At 31.4% G+C, this 23,641-nt stretch overlaps 1 protein-coding gene across 3 annotated transcripts in view; it reads right to left on the bottom strand.

The window, feature by feature from the left end:
* Window positions 1-5,771: 5,771 nt before the first annotated feature.
* Window positions 5,772-23,641, bottom strand: part of LOC117237218 (trace amine-associated receptor 9) — a 92,866-nt gene continuing 74,996 nt past the window's right edge. For all 3 annotated transcript variants that reach the window (XM_033500980.1, XM_033500990.1, XM_033500975.1), the window contains 3 exons: window positions 20,088-20,187; window positions 9,644-9,772; window positions 5,772-7,152 (listed from right to left, as the gene is read on the bottom strand). In XM_033500980.1, coding sequence (XP_033356871.1) covers window positions 9,645-9,772; window positions 20,088-20,187 — 228 coding nt within the window. In that variant the 3' untranslated portion in view covers window positions 5,772-7,152; window position 9,644. The remainder of the gene's footprint in view (window positions 7,153-9,643; window positions 9,773-20,087; window positions 20,188-23,641) is intronic.

Genomic DNA, 23,641 nt, shown 5'->3' on the forward strand with positions numbered 1-23,641 from the left:
AAGAATGTGAAAGCATATACTGCGTGTGAGAGCGTTCACAGGACCTATAAGATATATGTACCATAAAATTTATTAAAAGTTAGAAATACCGCTGTAAAATCTTTATCTGATTATCTAATATAAAAGTAGATTGTTGTATGCGACAAAAGAAAAGTACAGGGGAAGAACGTGATATATGTATAAGTTACATTTTTTAATTTCTTGTCTTTTTAGTACAACAGCAATCTTAAAATAATAAAACCATTTCATTTGTACGTGTAAAATAAAGTGACAGTTTGAGTTACGAAGGACATTTTTAAATCTGATTCTTGAATTAAATTTGTATTTTGTCTATCCTCCTGAAAGGACATATCAATTGTTGTAATATTGGAAATGTCATTAATTTTGTACAAAGTATCATTGGATGATATCAATTCTATCAATTATTTTATTATTTTGGGGAAGAAATCTGCAAAAATAGACTTATCACATTTATCCTCTGCGATCAATCGCTTTAATTGTAAATGCGCCACTCTATTTTCAGATTACGAAAACGTTCTTACCTTCTGTGTGAAATACGTGTCTGTTTAGAAGACAGGGAAGAGAAAAGAAAGATATTTCGCACAAAACGAAATGTTACGGTCAAGTAAGAAGCTACGATAGAAATTATGATAACGTAGAAGATAATGAGAAAGGGTAAACGAATTATGTCATAAAGGATTTTAAGCAGCAGTAGAAATCAAAGCACGTAACATTATGTGTATGATGAGACGCGTAGAAAATGTACCTTTATGATAGAAGCAAAAGACAATATTATTCAGCAAATTGATTTATATTTTAGTTTGTCCTGTGTCTCTTTTTTAAAGTGTCTTCCTTTTCAAATTTACATGTTATAAAATTTATGTATTATTTTACATATTGCATCGAATGTACTATAATATAATTTCATTGATTTAAGCCTATCATTATGTAAGTGTGCCATGATTGTAAGGAAATAACGTGTATGTTTATTGGGATTCAATATTGTTTCCTCTATTATTGTTATATAAGGATTCTTGCTGTTTGTATATCATCAAATTGAATTGTAATTTAATTACAAAAAAGGGACTTATAAAAAATTCGTTCATAAAAAATTTTAATATGACACGAATATTTTAAAAGTAATTAATTAAATCCGATCTCAGATGTGAACCAATATGTGAGTTTATTCGTTCAATGCGTTACATGGATTACTAATGTCCCTTCTATTTGTACTTTTCTACTGTGTATTTTATACTATTTTTATCTTGGAATATTATTCCATCATAGAGTATAATATCCTATTGAATCATCACTAAAGAATTATGTAATGTAGTTCTATTAATGATATATTATTATTTGTTTATCGTTTTAGTGAAAACATGGTTAGATCATTAATTCTGAAATTTATCAGTATGTATTTTATTATAAATTCTTCATACTTTTCAATTTCGTTAAATACGAGTCATGAGAAGTTAAACAGTTTTAAAAAGTCAGTCAACCAAATCATAATGGACCTATGCGTGAAAATTTGTACTATTATTTAAATAAAAATCATATCAAGAAAAGCTTGCATTCGAAATAATTCCTATCCTTTAAACAACATTAATAACAATGCCAAGTAACTCGATGTCGCATTACTTTATATTTCCTGAACGTTATGTAAAAGACTAAAAAGTCATAACATATTTGCTTAACAATCTGGATATTAATTAAGGAAAAAGGTGTCAAATAATACAATCAAATGTTTACTGTTTTCTTAATTGTATCATGCAAATACTTATTAGAATTCATAAACTCCTTATACATAATTTTCTTATTATCCTATATATATATGTATGTATATATTTTATAATATTATAAATATATGTACAACTCGACTCATCGACATAACATACTAATTGATTGTTTATTGACAAATACATATTTCTCATGAATATATATATATACAGTGAATATAAAAAGTATTTATACATCATCGATTTTTGTTAGAAGTTAGTCCAATGCAAATATTAGTACATATTTTGATGAAATAATTAAGAGTGAAGCTTAGTAGTTAAACAAATATTTGTTCATCTATGATCTTACGAATAAACTAATTGCAGTCAATCACCAAAAAATACTTAATATTTTGTCCCCAATATTAAATATTCGCATACAATGTATCTATTAATAATAGGATAATAATTGTCGAAATCCAGAATTTTTTTATATCCACATATAACAAAATTGTTTCCCAAGGAAAATATGAAATATCCATTTAGACTTTATGAAACTTTATGAACAGAAGCAGAGTATCTACTATTCATTCATTCATTTATATACATCAATTTAATGTATCAATTTTATAAATGTTTTAAGTCTTTCTACTACTTATATATCGTGGAATTTCGTATATTTTAAACAATTGAACAATATACTTCCATATTTACACTTAATGAGATATTTAATTATATGAGATAAAATAAAGAATTATCATCTATGTTTAAAAGTACCAATATTCGCTTCAAGTTACGACATTGCAATAAAAAGTAGATGTTGAAATACTTTCTATATATATTGTATAATTCGTACAATCTGTAATCGTAATGAAAACAGTCTCCTTCAACCCATACGTTGAAACTTGTTGAAAATCACACATAATTCAATATAATGTTGGAAAAAATATTCCTTTACTCTTCAGTACATGAGTATGTTTCGTGGTATCTAATGAAATATTATAATTACGGGACGTTAATATTTATCACACAATACGAAATAAGTGTTAATAGGCGTTTGAACAATATCTCTATGTAATATTAAAGCGAAAATAATTTAGTAGCTAATATTTGTCGGTCGACCATTTTATCCTTCGTCAAAATTAATTTAGTTCCATTGAATTTATTAATTCTAATCAATGCTATTCCGGCAATATATATAATAATATATATAATATATATAATATGTTATTATAATAGTCGATAATGTATCTGCTATATACTTGCACTATTATCCATAAGTTTGATTACATAAACGTTTAGAAAATTTTTAATAAAATTATCAAACGGGTAGACATTATTGCTATGAAAGATTTCAGGATAAGGCAATGTTATTTAAGTACTAAACAAAGACAAAATGGATTTATGAAATTTTATAAAACACGAAATAAAATACTATCAATAAATAGAGAACGATGAATACAGTTAATGATAATTTATTCATCTTTATACATATTCCAAGAATTATATTATATATCAACAATCTATTTTACTGTTTCTTGTCATTTTTCATTTATTTTTGTGTGAAATATTATCTTTTTTTCACTTCTCACATGATTCAGCGTCATAAAACTCGTGAACAATAGTGCAGTGTATATCATATAATACTGACAATGAAAGTATTTATCGGCTTGCAATCACTTTTTCTTTGTTATTATATAACTGTTAGAAATTTTCTTATTATTACTATAAGAAAAATCATAGCATATATAATTATATTTGTACAAGTTACGCACATGTATTCATACATGTTAGTCAACAATCGCATGCGTTCACTTGACAATCTCATCAATTTATATTGAGGAAGTCATAACTATTATATTCCAATTGCATAACAATTTATAGATAAAACGCTACTTTAACGTAGTGCCAATATTTTTGATATAATAATAATAATAATAATATGTTATTATAAATATGTATATGAATGAATAAATAATTAATATTTAGATGATAATAAATAGTACTATAATAAATAAAATAAGAGAGTACAAAATGCAATAATTTAATGAAAGCTAAAATAATAAATCTGCTTTTAAATTGAAAATACTACAATATGTTTTATTAAAATAAATTAAGAGTATCACAAATTATGTTTTCGTCGAATTTAAAAAGTTCTAAAACCAAAATAAAAGATCTAAGAAATGTAATTAAATTTCTTCCTCGGTATAGATCGGTTACAATGTAATATGTCTCTGTTACCAATACACAAAAAATTTTTTCGGTTAAGGCAATCATTTTAGTAAATTGATGACTAAAAAATCATTATTCCCGCTATTAGAAATGTTTTATCTAACTGGCATTTTAGCGTTTCTCTAGTCGTTCCTACACTAAGTTCTGAGTACTTAAAATTGATACGCGTTCGCTTATTCGATACAAAAATGATTTGTGCCCTATTTGATAAGGAGCTATTTGTGCTCGAGGCAACGTCAAATGTTTCATTTCATCGGTATACAGGAGCTTTCACGTTGTTGGCAAGCCAACAGGCAGTGTTTCGCTCTTATCATCTCTCAACATTAACAACACCAATTCAACCTTACATACGTTGATGTATCGTAGCATATTGGAAGATTAATGTACATCGTACGGTTATTTTTCTTGCAATATTTTGTTCAGTAAAATATTCCCAATTAAATGCGGTAGCTGTTACGTTCTCCATTTGTATTGTACGTAAAAGCAAGTAGTTATCGGTAATTGTTTAACGAATAAAAAGAGAGTAATGTTGCATCCACGCGGTACATAATAAAATTTATGAACAAATGCGTTGTATGGTACATACTGAAATGAAGAAATAAATAATGAGATATAATATCGATCTAAAGCCTCTCGTGTAGACTAGCCCAGTTACTCGAATTCAATTTATTTATAACTTAGTAATTTTAGACACATTACTACAAATTTGTTATTTTATCAATGTGATTTAAAATATCCCTTCAAGTTTTGCGAACAAGTTCCTTGAGTACTTTAAGTTGCAAATTGCTCTCTTTGAAAGAAGTACCAATTGCAATTTCAGTAATTTGAGCAAACAACGGAAACAAAGTAACTTCAAATTATAACTCGACTTTCATAAATTCAAACATAAACTCAAATAACTGGATCAATCTGGTTTGTGTGAACGAAACTTATATAAAAGTGTTACGTTTAGTATAAAAATACTAACACTCATAAACAGCTTAGAAACTTAACGAAAAAGTTGACCATCGTACGATGTATTAAGTTTTGCATTATCATAACGCATTCGGAATACATTGCATAAATAGCGTACATGTATACATGTACATATATTGACATTTATGTATATATAATCTATAAATATTATGTTGCAAATGAATTTAAAGTTGAAAAAAGGTTGTTAAAAATGTATATAATTAGTGTAATATCGTACAACATGGTACGATTTCTACTTTACTACGTGTACAACTTGTGTTACAACAACAAGTATTTATAGTTACTTTTATAAATACCTACAGGAAATATTATAGTAAATTTCCAAGTTAATCTGGAGTCCAAGTGAATATCTTCAGTAAGTTTACCTATTAATTGTTCAATATAATATTCCGATAAAAATAAACTCTTGTACTAGAAATTAAAAATAATGCAAAATGTACAAGATGTCCGGTCAATAAGATTTCCCCATTTGTTTCATATAAATTTATATGATAATTAAAACTAAAAACAAAACTACATTACATCGATCTTCTTTATTTAGTTATAGCGTATCTGTCAACCAAACACTAAATTGTGTCTATGTGCAATTTTGCAATTTTATGATAGTTTCTTCTCATCACTCTTCATTTGCTTATAAAATACTTATATTATACAGTATACAGCGTTGCGTTGCTGGATATAATATTGACGTACACAGAGATACTATTATGTTTCTATCCAACATCATACGGTTATGTTTATGATCTAGGAATTTTGTTTTGTGAAGAGACGTTTATTAATAACAATTTCTCAAGCTTATATTACAGTCCCTGAATCGTCTATTTTGTAAATGATATAACAATTGTAAAGTATTCATATCTGCCATTTTCTTTATTTAATTCTTATCACTTTTTTGTCTTTTATGTAGTCAAATTTTGTTCACACGAATGGCTACTTCTATTCGTTGAAAACACACTCTATTCACAAATGGTCAGAAGATTACAATTTATTGCCGCACGATGCATAGTAATAGTAACAACAGTAACGACAACAATAACTATAATGATTTTAATAACCACGACAATATGTGGAGAAAATATATCTGTATTATTGTACCAGATTTAAAATATATAATATAATGTGTAGTACAATAGAATACTGTTAGTACTCCAGGAAAAGTTAAATTTTAATATCTCTAAAGAAACGTTACACGTGATCCAATATTAAGACCTATATAACAATAAACAAACTTAACAAATATGGTAAATATCAATCAAATTAGTATAAGGCTATACATAGCTATCTACATAAATATCCCATTTAAGTTACTCCATATTTGATAAACTTTTCTAAAACAATTGCTTCATTCAATTATCATAACAGTATAGTTTAAAAAAGAAAAGAAACATTATAACAGGTAAATTAAACATAGTAATTATTGCAACTTCTTAAATACTATTTTATACCTATAATTTGTGCGGTTATTATAAATATATGGTATTTCGGCCAAAAAATTACAGGCATATATTTCAGCGAAATGCCTTTAAATTGAAACGATACCGTATAACAGACAATCGTTAATGATGCACTAATTATTAATGAACACTAATTGTTAGTGATACCAAGGAATCTTTTGCTTTTACTCTGAAATCATAGAGAAGCATTGAAAGTATATAATAATTTTATATAATTCACTTAAGTTTATTATTATATTTTATATTTTAATACTACAGACATGTACTTACATTTTAATTCAAATTATGAAAAATCGTATTCTTAACTTCCAAGACAGTACGCCTTGCATCTTTCGGTTAAATATCGTTAATCTATAATAAAAAGTCTTAAATCTTTGATTAGTAGGAAATCGTACTGTGTTCGTCGACGAACATCAATTCTGTATCGTTATTTATCGCACGTTATGCCTATCTTCGATAACGTGTTTAGTATTTCAGATAAATGCGTCAACTGGATTCGAGGTCTCGAATCAAATCCGGCACGCTTTTGAAGCGCGTATTTTCCAAATAATATCGGCGATTACGTCGGATTTGCGCAGTGTGTTCGTGCCGCAACCTTTCTTCCTGCAACGAATATTCCATTATCGACGAAGACGAGTTATTTCGGAAATATTGGCGATGGGATGACTGTTCAATTCCAGCGTAGTGAATCACGGGGTGCCATTCTGCCGCCACGCTATACTAACTAGCATGCGTTGGAGATCCTATGTCCTCCGTCTGCGTGGCGGCATCCCTAACTGCAAATATAAAATTCTAATTAATCGTATCATTCTGCGGAGATACAACGTTCTAATAGAAATAATTTTAGCATATAGCGAGTAACAGAGTGAATTGTTTCAGAGGCAAACTGATATAATAGAACATTTTTCCACGCTGCATATGTTGAGTTTAACCCTGTTGAGTTCCTTCAATCCAGTTTCTCTTATTCAATCCTATTTTTCTTTCGATAGAAAAGTTGACGAGTTTGCAGAAAAACTGTTACCCATACTTTTTAAATATTTATTTACTATTTATTTTTTAGTATTTCTTGTTTTTTAAGTAAATATTTCATTGAAACATTTACTTAAAACCTACCTTATCCTAAGATTGATTTCCTTCGTGTTTTTAACGAACTTTATTGTTACATACCGTTCTTCGTTCAAAGGGCACACCCATACCGAGCTTTCCTTCGTAATCACATAAGAACGAAATTCACTTCTTCTACGATATCAGGAGGGTCAACTCAACTTCTTCTACTTGCGCTCTAGACTCGTTCCACAGTAACATTCAAGTAACAGTTAAAGCTCATCAGTCAGATTACATCAACTCGAGTCAAAGGGCAGTGCAAGGAACAGCAAGAGTAAGAAGTCAAGCAGAATCTACAAGTCGAAGGTAGTCAATCGACAGAAGATACATCATCACCGTCGTCGACACGAAAGGAGTCTCAGGTTGTACTCGTTCTTAGTTGTCATTTCACATACGCAATCTTGTATTACATTGAAGTTGTTGTATCAGTCAAATATGTAATAACCTGTTAATAGCAGTGTTATATTCAATCAACCACCCTTATTATCCCACAAGAAATAAGGTATCGAACGATTCGTGGCGTCGATTAGTCAAATCGTAACGGGAATTTACAACTCCCGTTGGCGCGCTTCTTCGAGATCGCGTCTGCCCGCGGACGTACGAAAGTACATGTGGTGAATACATACTGATGAAGGCGGAATCTAAGAAAGATATCGAACAGATCCCCTTGTAGTTTGAAACCTGTATAGAGTGTATCGTTTAACGAAACTCCGGTGTTGCTCGCCGCCGATCCGTCGAATACGACATGGAGTTTGGTTGTTTCGCTCGATGCCTTGATTACGCCGTGGTGTGGTAGATAATACCCGCTATCGTCGGCGTTATCGGTACTGATTCTTGACATGTGTCCCCGATCCAGGTAGTCTTGTAATACCGCTCGATAGTCGGCTTTAAAGCGTTTGACGCGTTGGAATCGGCGGTTGAGTGATGCGAATCGTTTCATCGCTAGCGCTTTGGAGGATCCAAGCGATGGGAGCTGGTCGTTCAATGGGAGGCCGACGATGTATCGTCCTTCGCTGGTGCGTAGGACGTGAGCTCTGAAGTGTTCTTTGCATCGTCGATCTGCTTCTGAGATGTGTTGAATCGGAGGTCCTTCGTCGATTTCTCAAAACCGAGTGAGGTTTGCTTGCAGAGCCGTTGTGGATGTGTGGAATGTGTTTGTCGCGGTTTGGGAAGTTGGACTCCCCCCGATTACCTAGCCGAAGCGTGAGACCATCTCACGCGATGTAATCAATAGACAAAATACAGATGGCAAGGAGACAAATGTACTGGCTAACAAGTCGAAAATCCAAACTAAGCATAGAAAACAAACTAAAAATATATAAAATGATCATAAAACCAATCTGGACATACGGAATAGCACTATGGGGAACAGCAGCAATGAGCCATACAACCAAAATAGAGGCAATGCAATCTAAAATACTCAGAACAATAGCAAACGTACATTAGAAACGAGGACATTCGGAAAGACCTGGGAATACCAACGGTCAAGGAGGAGATTAACAGAAGTGCAAGAAGGTACAGAGAAAGAATAGCAACGCACCCGAACCGGCTGGCAGTGGAAACGGTCGGCGCAACAAACATAAAAAGAAGACTAAAAAGGAAGCATCCAACAGATCTCACAAAGGACATAACATACAAACACTCACCACACTAAAGAAATAAATTAATCAAATTCGAAGATGGTATCCCACTGGGGGGTAGCCATCCACATGCTATATTACTATATCACTAAGATATAATATTTTACCAAATATCCTACTGGACAAATTGTAAAATGTAAATTAAAAAAAAAAAAATACGCGATGTAATATACATAAATATAGAATTTTCACAACTTGAGGATCGAAGTTCAACGGAACCCTTAAGCTATAATCAGTTGGTACCACCATTTGCACGAACACATTAACGTCAATTCGATATTCTACTTTTCAGTAGTAAGTAAGCTCGTTAACAGACTCTCGAAATCGTCTGGAGACTCGAAGTTAAATGAAACTTTGTATTCTGAATTAGTCTGACTTCGTACTACGTTATTTGATAACTTCATCTTCTTGCTATCTCCTATGCTTTATTATTGTATTACAACAAGTTTATTGTCCTTGTTGTAGATTGTAGTCGTGTGCACTATATGAGAGGATGCGTGTATATTAAATACCATGTGCATACCTCACGTAGGCGTAGCATCATTATGTAGGACATGTCCGGTCTCCCAAGGAAGTGGTGGCGGTGTATTGGCTAATGACGAAGAGGAACACCGAGCCATCGAAAATCGGTCTATTGAGCAACGCTCTAAACCTGCAAACCAACGTATCGAAATAACATGTAATAAATTGTAATACTATTACACAATTTATATATCTTTTGACCAATAGAACAATGTAATTCTGCTTTCTAAATTGAGAGAAATTTTACGTTCTTCCGCAACTGATCGGTACGTCAGATTATTGTACATGAATATACGTATAGTATTCTGTTCTGAAGCATTGTAAAAATTGATTTACGTTATTGTTTTTATTATTATTACAGATTTATATTATATTAGATTGTTATTTCAGATATGGAACGGTAATAGGCATTTCCACTCGGACAAAGACGTTTCATATTTATATCATCAGTTTTGGCAACGTCAAATATAAAAGCAATATTTCTTCATCTCGTACAGTGATAATAAGATTTCCAATTCAATTGAAATAAAAGTTTTATATCGACGCGGTTTCGCTAACTCTAGTTACAGTGTATGTACGGTACCTCAACCACTTCCTGAACAATTTCAATCCGTGATAGATATACAGGGTGTTTAAAAAATGGGCGATACTTATAAGATGTAGAAAAGATTTAATCCTACATTTTCGACTTATCTTCGTAGAATAACCTTTCCGTCGATTACCCCTCCTGTCTAGCTGGAAACTAAGTAAATTCGCGTCATTTTTCCAATTCGATTTTCTCAAAAATCATGTTTTCGAGACAATTTCGTTTATCCTTCATTTTCATCTTATTTCGAGCCCATATATATCGTCAAGGAATCTTCCTGACCATATTCGTGCCACGAGTTACGAACCAACTTGTATATTCTCCAACTGTCTCAAATAGGACATCTTAATTAATTCATCAACCCGCAATGAAAATTAGCAAAACGGTCCGGAGCGCATTAAATTACCGCGAGAACATTGGGAAACACGTGAGACCATTCAAACGTAAAAAATGTGACGAGCGATACCGAGTTCAACGAACAAGTGGAATTTACGACCTCGTAAAATTCGAATTGAATTGCACGTCGCACGATACATTATCCGTACTTAAAAAGGATAAAATTTTTCAACCGTCTGTACACACGAATGTGTACGATAACCGAAATAAAATAAAAGCAAGATGAAAGTGCGATATCTGGGACCACTGGTGCGTGCACGAGTCAGACGTATTTCACCAGACTCGTAGAGCAAACGTTTCAGCGGTGAGTTGATAGTTCGGATTGATTAAACGATCTTTTGAACTTGCGCTGCGAAATACACAAATCCCCGGTTTTTTCAACGAGAATCGTATACGAAGATTTACTTTGTTCATATATGAGAAATAAAAGTGGACAATGATATTAAGAGGAATTCGTACGGCGAACAAATCCTGCAAGAGTAGCTGTTACGACCGTTCGCGGAGAGACGCGGTCGCGAGGAAAACGCGTCAGCGAGAGGCGTAAATTCTCGCTACGATTCGGTGAATCGACGCCGCGAAGTAGTCGTTCCCCTGTTTCGGTTAAGATAACAGAGGTGGTTAAATGAATATGACACAGTAGAGTAAGTTATATTTCACCGTTTATTCCAGCAACTTATAACGAGGATAGTTACGCTGGTGCGTATGTACGAGATGAGTGAGTGACTGATCTGCGGATGTGTATACCCGGTGAAAGGATGTTGACCGTTCGAAGGATGTAAAATCAGTACTGTCTTGGGAGACGATGCTGTGTCGGAGGAAAGCTAAGGATGGGTGTGTCTAGCGCACGGGACCATCGGATTTGTTGGTGCCGATGTTAGTTAAGAGAGTGAGGGAAATAGGAACCCCACTCTCTATGCAGTAATGAGTGTGACCTGTGTAGATGTCTGTGTGGCGTCACATGTGCCACGAAACCTTCTAGTAGCTTCTCGACGTGCCCAATGTTCCATCCTATCCTTACGCTTCTTCCGCAGAATTCTCGAAAGAGCATGCACGCGCCAGCCGCCGCGGTACATCTCACGAACGCACGCTAGTGGGGATATCGCTGGGCAACGAAGGGAAGAATCCGTTCGATCAATCACCTCATCTGTATGCGATTAATATCGTTGTATTCCAACAGTCATAATTGAGCAATTGAAATGGTAAATGACATACGATCAGTCACGAAAGTCTCCACGTCCTATAACAAGGTTTTCCTTACTAAATTAAAATTTCACCGAATATCGTATAAAGTTAGAATATTCTATGCGAAGAAGTTAAAAGTTACTGCAGCAGCTAAATAAAATCCTAGCGACGTATTAACATAATCTATAGTTTGAGATAACGAGGCTAAGAAATGTGATTTTTGTCTATTTATCTGTCTGGATATTTTTGTAAAATAGCATATTTCGTTATAAAATAATTCTTATGATCCTATTCGATGATTATCACGATCACTAAAATTGAGAATTCATGGTGTAGGGACATGTCCTCTTTTTGGGGGACACGTTCTGACGTTTCGTCGGCATTGCGGACAGCTTCATCAGGATTAGAATGACATACTGATAATGGTATGTGAGTTGTGGTAATTTGCTATTAAAACGAGGAATTATTTGTTATCGGTGCGTTGCTAACGAGTAGAATTCAATTGGTAAGTTGGACAATTAAAAATAAAAAAAACAGTTTCAAACATCTTCCTATACCATGATGAAACTCAGTCGGCTAACAAGCAACGTCACACAACAAAAAATTTTGAATTTTAGTGGAACCTGGTGTGTATGTAGAACATATTCGAGCGTACAAAGACTAATTATCTCTCCCTGTGAAGAGTCTCTTTATTTAAAAGATTTATTATTATTGTATAATGATTCATGTTTTATTACTGAATTAATGCAACGATATATTCAAAATTATTTTTCTCAGAAAGTATACATAGAAGATAATAAATAACTTATAAGAACTATGTATGTACTTTCTGTCTAGGAAAGTTTCGGAGATGTCAGACGAATAAAATTATAGCCTTATTCTATACACATTATTTGCTTTCCCGCATGATTTATCGAGAACTGTTCAATACATGTAATATTATCTGAAAATGTGAGTATCGTGTTTTATTGGAAAACTATCAAGGTTATACAAATTTATATTTATGCATCTTACGGCATTTTATAGAACTGCAATAAATTTTGTAGATATCTCCTTTGTAGATGATTATTCGCGTGGAATTAATGCGGATAACATTTATTTGTGTTTATTCCTGTGACATGATTCATACATTAAATGTATTTATATATCCATGTTTATGAAACTACAAGTGGAATAAATTATTATTTTCATAATGTACATCTAAAATGAGATCTAGAAATAATTTTAACGCGATAGCTGTGTATAAATTAATATTTAATATTTACTATAATAAATTAAATTAAAAATTTGGAATATTTTGTAAATGTTATATCAATAAAATTATATTATCTACGTTTCATTTCATGTTAAATATGATACATTTCATAATATGGTATATGTAAAACAAAATAAGGAAACAATTTTGATTATGTTAACAAACTCAAAACAGCAGTATTACATTTAGCGTTAAATAGACGCATATATAATTTATAGTATATTTCATTATTACAATATTTATAATAAACAAAAAAGTATTATTTTGCGATGTTCAAAGATATAGGTAATTTTCTCGTTACTTAATTCAACACCATAAATTACGTAGTTTTTAACAAAAGGGAAGAGTCCGAACTTTTAGGTGTTCAAAAAATTATAGATGAAAGAATGTTAGACTGTTACAGACTCTAATCTTTTTTGAAGAATCAAGAGCGCTTTAATGTGATCAATGTTTCGAGCTAATTACAGTAACATGAGCCAGCCTTTTAATAGCATCCATTACTGGAGTTGACTGTGTTCTCTCGTGCACCGTCCATAAACGAAGATTTACAGCGGTCTGATAACAATCAGTTCCATTTAACCACCGAACATGGATGTCTTTTCCATAAAATGCATTATTCAATCCAGACATTTACGTATTTAAAACTGATTCTGAGTCACGAAGTATCTATATTACTAACTAAACGTTAACAATAAATTAAGTTTTGGGAATATGTATATACTGCCGCATATGCTTCAATTATTAGAACAGTTAAAATACAGATAATTAATATATCAGTTTAAATACAACAAGAAATAAATTGAAATCTCTTTGAAGAAGAAAAAGTGAACTATATAAAACTTTATCGATTTTTATTTTTCTAACTTTTAATTCAAATTAAAATTAAATTTAATCTTCTTGTAACCTTTAATTTAAACTTTTATGCTTAATATTTACAGCCTTAAAACATCTAGAAACGCTGTTATCAATTATATTTCTGAAATATTTAATATAAGATATTTCTTAAATCAATCACTACCATTATTATATCATATTTATTATTGTCTATTAGCGAGGCAAACTTCATTTTAGAAACTTCATTTTGTTTGTTTCGCGCCAAATGAATTTTTATTTTCATACGTGTAAATATGAATTATAATAGTGCTCGTATACGTGTATACAGAATTGCTGTGTATGGATTTGAATATCGATACAGTATCAAAACTATCATAATTGAATGTATCGTATTGCGGGTTTGAGTACGCGAAGCTCTATTATTTAAATGCAATACGATATCCCAAACAATGAAATTAGTAATTTCGAATTAATTAACTTGGCGATAAATTACGAACACGAAAATAACAATTACGTTACTTTTGAATATACGACATATCTTTAGGTAAGAACAGACAATTATTTATTAACAATAAACAATATTTATGAACATTAGAAATTATATAAACATTAATTCACTTGGAAAATTAAAAATAACTGTGAATTCGTCATAAATATGGTAGAAGTAAGTCCAAATCGCATGAATGTGTATGTAAAGCAATTTTGAATGCGCTAAATGAAGAGGTTAAACGGTACAGACAGATTTATGCGGTATATGTAAAAACGCTCTGTGGTAAAATACAAATCGTCCATAAATTTAAAATGCCATTCAGTGCCATGAACACTTTCATACGCATGAATTCATCGATTATTGAGTGAATTTTAAATACAATGTCAATGATATTGTTTTATGCAAAAATATAACGATTTTGTCGCTGCGTTTGAAGATCATTGAACGTTATTCAGAAGTTTTTAGAACATGAAGTATTTTCGTTGTTTAAGAAAGTGTTTTATGAACGGACCACTCGACATTTAATTTGGTCACATTCACAAGCATGCTTTTTCTAGCCACAAACAAATGAAAAATATTATATTTTAAATTTTCAGGATGATTAGATAACATATATATATGGTTTTACATGGTTCAATCATGTTTTTACTAGTACGTTCAGCTTCCGTGAACATTGCAACTAGCTTCTTTCCAAATCACTAAAAGTTTTCAAGCCTGTCCACAAATAGTTGCATTTGAAATTTTATTATTTTTAACATTAATTTATCTTCAGAATTATATTCACGAAACGCCGGAACAGAGCACAACGTGCAGATAAAAACACGATTGAAAGCCAAAGAACCACAAATACGCCAGGTTCCGAATAAATTGTGCACGGTTATGAAAGTAATTATCATAAATTGTACGAAGGGAAAATAGCCGTGGCCTAATTTCTTTTTAAAAAATCCCCAGAAATTCGTAGTCGCTAACACACATTTCCTTTGCGATTAAAAGCTTCCCTCGTGGAGCTGTAAACTAATTCGCGATTTATTAAAAAGCCTGGAAACGCGCGGCAAAAGGAATAGCACGGGCCGTCGCAATAATTTCTCGTGGCGAAGGTTCTATTTCAACAAAACTCTCGAATCTTTCTTCGTATGCGAGACAAGTAGCAGAAGCATCAGGTGTTTAGCAACAGTTCTCACAATAACGGATTCATTGGAGAGAGGAATGGCGAAAAGTTATTTTTACAGATGAAAAGAGGTTTAATCTTTTTCTCTCTCTAGACAGAGCAGATGGCTTTGCGTATTACTTCCACGATTTGCGAAAGGAAATGCAAATATTCAGACCCGCGGAGAAATGGAAAAAGCCAAAAAACTGAAATAGGATTTATAAAACGGAGATTGAATGGAAGATGAAGATTATGTTGATTTAGCTGACGCATGAATAAACAAATTTGCAGCACCATCTTCCGCACCAAAGACTATATCAGATGAACTATCTGAAAGAAGATTTCGAGTATTACGCGAAGGATGTGTCAGATTGTGCAATAAGTTTGCTCGTAGACACGTAAGAACGTCAAGTATCGTCGCTTTGTATGTATAAAATTTATTTAATTAACGACGTATGTCTTTTTACCGTCACATTTTGAGAATTTTATTTTCAAATTTTACTAAAGTTATTACCTACGGTGTTATGAAAATGGTTACAGTCTGTATACCTATTACGATCGTTGAATTATGTTTCATCTTTCTGTCGCATTAATTTACGCTCCTCTTATATTTGTGGTTATTATGAACGTAGTATAAGTACGTAGTTAAACGAAATTTTTTCTCTTAACATTTTATGCCGGGGTAATACATCGTGCTATACAATAGTGTTCTTAAAAGATGAAATATGGACAAATTTGTTAAGGTGAAAATTATGAAAACATTAAATATATGGATTGTGCTGCCATTTCTTAGCATCGTATAGTTGCATCGTATTTATCTTTCACGCTTAACAAGAAATTAAATAAGAAAAAGAGTCATTTTTTAAATATCTTCTTTCATTGATTGGTCACAATCGAATCAATTATAATTAAATTATTGTTAAAGGTCATTGTTAGTAAACTGCGAATGTTTATACAATACAAGTAAAAAATGGAATCTGTGGATAAAATTGTTTTGCCCATTTTATTTTATAGCGATATTTGTCTATTTGGCATACTTTTGCATGAATTGCTAAAAAAAAAGGTTTATTTCTTCCAAAAATTTTAGCGATTATAATGTTGGATTAAAGGTTTCTTTTTATTGAAAAATTTTAGTTTCTTTCATAAAAAGTAAACATATATCAATTTGTATGTTTAAATAGGTTTTACACAATACTACAATTTTTTCTTTAAAAGAATATTAATCTTATTCTTTAGAATACTGAAACAACAGACATTTTAATTTTACGTATCTTTAATTTCTTATCCAAGGATAATAATAGACCAATGATTGAAACAGTCTCCTTTCACGAATGAAAAGAGTTCCGATATTCTCCGTTTTTTCTTTCTTTTATTTCTATCGATTACCAAGCTACATCTATTTCAACTTCAACGTCCAAAATGATGGAACCGTTGGTTTTCATGCAGATTGAGAGTTACATCTACGCGCAAAGATCGTTTCCGATTGTTTCAAATAAACTTCCCGAATGAAAAGATTTGAAAGTTTGTGTGACGGAACAAAAAACGATCGTGATCTGGAAACTAAATTGTTAGGAGAATGGTTCGTCGCCAGAGCTTCATACGGCTTATCAAAAATATTGACGTGTATTTCTTTTTCATCACAATGTAGTAATCCATGTGACGATAACGCACTATACAGATACCCGTATTCATAACTGACTTTTCTGTTGAAACTTATAATGTGAATAGTTATTCAACATTCCTATTAAGCCTGTCAATTTACGCAGGTAAATGGGTGAAAGTTATAACTTTTAAAGAATCCGGTAAATATCACCCTCATAAAAGTTTTCTTTATAGGAGAAGCTATTACGGCGCACGTGCTAACTAGAAAGAAGCCAAGTTTAGTTGTAGTCCTTGCGAGAATGGAGATGTACGACTGGTTCAGTCAATTTCGAATAAACTAAATTCAAAATAAGGATTAACAAAATTGTAAATAGCCGTCAATAGCAGAGATGGATACGATTCTAAATAAATAAATTAAAGTAAAAGTACTAAACCAACGCGTGATTTTGTACGAAATACGAAAAGGTATTTAATTACATTAGAAAAAGATACTTAATTACAATGTAATGTATAATTTCTGTCATAAAATCAACTGGACAATTTTTTATCGTGACAACCTTCCTTAATGACAATTCCATGAATGAATAATAATTTCTTGGTAGAAAGTTTTTATTCCATTCATTAATCATTCATGGCATACTCAATGTTGTGAAAAGAATCTGACTTTTCAAACATTCTCAGCCTTCCGCTGCATGATTCCATGCTTGGCCAAGTACGTGCGTACAATATTCATTATCTTATCCATTGTTATCGTTTACTTACACTCTACACTATGGAATCTGCATATCCATGTTACCTTAATCTTTGTGTTACGACATGTTCAAAATTAAAAACTCTCATAATAGAAAATATAAGACGCCTGATGCTTTACGTTGACATCTGACTTGCCAGCTTTATTAAAAAAAAATTAAAAGTATAATACTGTATAATGTATAAATAGGTAGATATATTTATTATACAAGTTTTATTCTTTATTACGATTCTATGCTCTATTTTTTCAAGTAACTCTTCGATATACAATTAATTATTTGGAAATTATTAGAGAATATTTAGAAACTCGAAGACGTCGAATGTTTATCCGCATTTCATATAGGACGTGCTTCACATATTTTGCATTCAACGGATGCTGAATATTTGTCACTCGGTGGGCAGTTACATACACGTGACTTAAATGCCGTTTTCCGAATAAACACGTGGCGTACAGATCTACAGAAACATTTTAGCCAGGAATTCACAGAGTGCGGAATAATTGATATTAATATTTCGAATGTTAACATTAAAATCAAAACACTTCCATTTATTAGTTTTTAAACTTTATCCTGTGCGAATTTTATTTCAATATGCAAACGATTCTTGCTCGATACGAAAAACAGTAAAGCGTTTAATTTCACTTATTTGGCTTTGCTATACCGTAAAATAAAACAGATATATTGGTGTGAAATTTCATTCACGGTACGATCAACATGACTCGTTTGAATGATAGCTTTCAGGAATGAAATCCTAACGTAAGGAATAAAATTCACTGTATTCTCAAAATACTTCGTTTGTCCGTGTGTAGACTTATGTGTTGATAAATTAAATGGCATAGGAGACGCACCTAAATTTCTGTACTTACGTCCAGTGGATGCATGAGATATGCAAATGACGAATGCTGGCGTAATTTACAGAAAGCAGTTTTAAGCAGCCGCTCAAAGTTGGACACTTTACACGGATAATCGTGTAAGACCCTAAACGGATAGCGCATTTTGTTGGAAATATCGTATATTTTGTAAATATTTTCCATTTATTTCTTGTACGTAAAGTAGAATGATTATGAAAGCTTCCTTTATAAATTCTTAAGAGTACAGTAATACGATTTTGAACATTTAATAAAATAATTCTTATCCCAGAACATGTTTATTTTTATCCTATTTCGGAGAAGTTTATTTCAATGTTAAATGAGAAATGTTGAAGCACACGTTGAATAGAGAAAAGCAGGAAGAGCACTTTATCTCCTTGATCGCTATTCAACAAAAGACCCTAATTGCTCAATATCCGTAAACTCTACTGTAAATAGAATAGTAATTGTCTATTCAAGGTCGTTGAGGGGTAAATTCTATTACGTTAGACTAGAGGAAAGTAAAAAAGAGTAGTACGTCGGATGAGAAAAAGCTGGAAACAGTATATCGCTACGAACAAAAGCTACAAATATCACTTTATACAAGCGATACGGTGATATAAAAAGCAAATTGCGTAACATGATTATAAATGAAAGAATGTAATAGATCTTTACTGTAGCTGTAGTCTATAATTTCGTCTTTGAAATATACGTTATAGTAGAAGCCCATTTATTTGAACCCTTTGGAGCTAAACATTTCATGTAATTGGAGAATTCCTATAATCGCATAATTCTTTTCAGTATAATTTCTCATTAAATAATAGAAACTGAAATTTATATTTGCTTATTCAGCTGATAAGAGTTCGTTTAATTGGGTACCAACTAAAATTTTGTTTCAATAAATGAAGTTCCACTGACTAAAATTTCTAGCTTCCTCCGTGAATGGCTCTATTCATACGGCAATACGAGATTCTATAAACGTCATTTACGATTGTATATTTACATCCATTTTACTGTAGATATTTATGATCGAAATAAACTGTATAATTACGGAGAAAGTTTGTTGTATGAAAAATTTTTTGGCAATATCTTAAGACATTTAAAATTGAAATTTTATTAGGGAGGAAATAAAATAGTATTTAAACTAAACCACTTCCCTTTCAATAAAGTTTCACGTCATTATAGATCTTTAATATATATGCATTTACTTAATCTATGGAAGTGTTTTTAAATTAATACATATTTAATACATAATTAATACATATTTTCACCTGCAATGTGTCGACATAATATTATATAGATATAATTTTGCTACTATCAAATTATATTCTCTATTAAATTGAAGCTCCCACATACCTGATAAGTCAACTCCTGCCATACTGCAAACATCAAGACCACCTGTGCTAGTAGCGCAACAATGCTGTTTCGGTCCCAACGGTTTTGGCCTACAAAGTACCTGCGTATAAACAAGGAAAATTCAAATCAGTGATACGCTCTATTAAAAATGCTAAATTAGAGAAGAATGTGATAAGGCGAACGTACGTTTATATGAAATTTATCGTTAAACATTGAAAAAAACGAAATTATCATATTGCAATGTATTGTGTTGTATTGTATTTATAATTACAAGAATTGAATTAACATTTAATGATTTCGAAATTTTATGCTTTTTAAAATTCTGTTTTCTATCGTATCGCTGCTTTGTAACATAAGTTTATGAAGTTGAAAAATTTAAGTTTTTTATTCAGATTTATTATAACAGATAATTGATAACGTTGATCCAATTTATATAATTGGAACATGATGCCCCGATCAATTCCAGAACGTTTGAAAACCATAATATTTTATATTCGAGTCTCATGGTTCAGCTACGTTCTGAATGGTCGAAGTAAAATACTGAAACTTCTTCAATAATGCATGAAGTTTTCTGTGTGAATTCGCCAACAAAGGTTAATATGGCTGAAGATCAGGCAATGTAAGTATCGACTATCGCGATTTCTTTTCTTTGAAGTAGACGAAAAGTTATAACCTGTGATATTCGTCTTTCCTGATCGAATCATCAAGCACATTTAGGGATTTATTAACGCTCAACATGAGAATTATTGAACCACGCTTTTGAATAATGGATTTAACTTAGACTTACTTAACAATGTCAAATATAGGTGCAGTTAATTGTTCATTGAACCAAGTATTGGAAAATATAAGCAGAAAATTGTTTGAAACTTTAGTTTGCCTCGTGAAGTTAGAACTTCAATTTCTCCCAAATCAAATTATATTTAACTTTAAGTTATGTATTTTCATAAAAAGGAACCTATATTACTTTCAAGAAGTAAAATTAAAATTTCAATTTTATTAACTTTATTTTATCATCATATTAGCAAAAGTGTTGAGCGTTTACTATCCCGTTTAGAATTTCGAAACGATTATGGTAGTACAAATTGTATTCTTCAGATAGAGAATTGTGCACACACGTAAATGAACATTGTGGATTAGTGGATTTGCTAATTACCATTGACCGGAACACGAGCGCGTGATATATCCAACCCTTGATGGACAAATGTTCCTACAGGGAAACATTTTGTTCGAGAGTACATTGTTCACCCTCAGGAGTACAAAATACTACTAAGAGAGGCCCCAGAAAATTTTCCTCGTTTATTAGAATTTCCACTATTAAAGATGAACAGGTGAATTAATATAAGAAAAGAGAAATGTTTTAGTAACTTTCCAAACTTCAAATGAAATTTTTCGAACCTATCATTAAAAGTCCTTACAATAACAGTGACAACTTTGATCTTAGCATCCAAATTATTTTTAATTATACTCAGAGTGACGAAAGGGAAATAGTTACGAACCATTATTTGTGTATATGGATGTATAAGTGTATATGGATGCAGTAATTTCTGCAATAATGAATCAAATTTCCAATGAGATTCTTTGTTAAACGAATTCGACTAATTTACTTATCTCATATAAAAAAATCACATAGTTTACTGTTTTTATACAGTTTTAGCGAAGATATGCGGCGATATAGTTGGACATTAATTCTCCTGTATCTGTGAATATCCTGCGGACATACTACTATAATAACTCAGAAACTAACAGAGATCTAGTGGTACTAGTTTGGCAAATTAGTCCAAAGCAAGGATGAGCAAGACTTTAAGCTCCGTGATCACACAACACGTCAATCGCTGTTGAATATGTACAAACGAAATATTTACAGTAGAGACTTTGAACTAATACGAAAACATAATTGACAAATGAAATATTTTAATAATAGAATTAATACCTTTTTGTTTGTACTTCAGAAAAACTAAATTTCGTTTATTTGAGCAGAGGTTGTAGATAAATATTTAAAACTCCCATATCTTTCTAACAACTACGTTATTATATTGGGTTGTTCAGAATGTATTCAGTATGAAAAATTCATAATTTGGAAATCATTACATATCTTTGCAAAATTTTACTACACAAATATTGCTTTCAATCAAACGACATCAAACGACAATGTTTAAAAATGCGAAGGAAGAATGTTCAATGTTACTCTTTATCACGTTAAAGGATAGTTTCAAAAGCTAAGTTTCTGACGTGATTTGAACAAAAAGATGGCTTAGTCAATTGTCTTGATATTTCTTCGATTCAATGTAGAATAACGTATTTTCCAATACTAATGGATTAAAATTCATTGATATAAATAAGCTCGTGAGAAATTAATGTCTGGAGCCACTAATTTTCATCTAGTAATTTATTATCATAGCGTTATAGAAAATGGTGATAAATTACAGGTGATGATATTCGCGGAAATATAACGTGAAAACATTTAAACGCATTATCGTTGAAAAGATTGGACTGGAATTTACTGTGCTGGAAGATAAAGTGCAAACATGATTTATCACGTGAAACAGATTATACCGCTTATATAAATGTGACTATAAATATATACGAATTCCCGTGCAAAGTGGACAATTCTGAAAACAAGCACCAAGATTAAAGTGTTTGGCTCTGTAACTACAGAGGGATAAAGAACATCATAACTAATTCTCTTTCTAGACTGAATTATTCGAGCGTACAAAAAAGAGATCATACGGCATAAAATGTGACAAGATTACAGTGGCATGGGATTATATACCAGAAATTATATATTTTCTTTTTCTTTTTTGTCGGAATATTATGATTGGCATCTTTAGTAAAAGTGATCTCTAATAGAAACACGGGTTAATAGTATTAAGATAAATAAATAAAATAATCGGATGATTGTACAAAAAATTTGTATAAACATAATATAAAGCTTCTGTCTTGTATCATCGTCAAACGAAAAATAGCTATGTTGTAAAACTAATTAATTTGAAGTTTCATATTGCTTATTAACATTTAAGATGAGAAACTTCAAAGTTGCAATTTGTGCAAGAAAAGGCTGTTTGGATTAGTTGGGTTAGCAGTAAGTAAATAAATTACATTTTACATTCGCGTAGGAAGATAATAATATGCAATTTATTAGGATCATTAAACTTTAGTTTCCAGAGTTATTATTAATTATAGGATAATTTAATTCGAAATTGACGTTATTTACAACACATTCACTGGCAATGAGCGTGAATATATAGCCTAACGAGAAATAATCGTTAGGATGATTCATTAATCGTTACTATACTTAACTAATGTTTTAGAATATTTTAAATTGCATGAATATACATAATATATACATAACATACATATAATATATACAGGGTGGTTGGTAACTGGTGGTACAAGCGGAAAGGGGGTGATTCTACGCGAAAAAAGAAGTCGAAAATATAGAATAAAAATTGTTCGTTTGAGGCTTTGTTTTCGAGAAAATCGACTTTGAATTTTCGCTCGGTACGCGTGCACTTTATCACGTCTTGTTATAATGGATCTCACTGTAGATTTTTTAA

The sequence above is a fragment of the Bombus vosnesenskii genome, unplaced genomic scaffold (assembly GCF_011952255.1).
Source record: "Bombus vosnesenskii isolate JDL3184/JDL3185 unplaced genomic scaffold, Bvos_JDL3184-5_v1.1 scf7180000013264, whole genome shotgun sequence".
NCBI lineage: Eukaryota > Metazoa > Arthropoda > Insecta > Hymenoptera > Apidae > Bombus > Bombus vosnesenskii.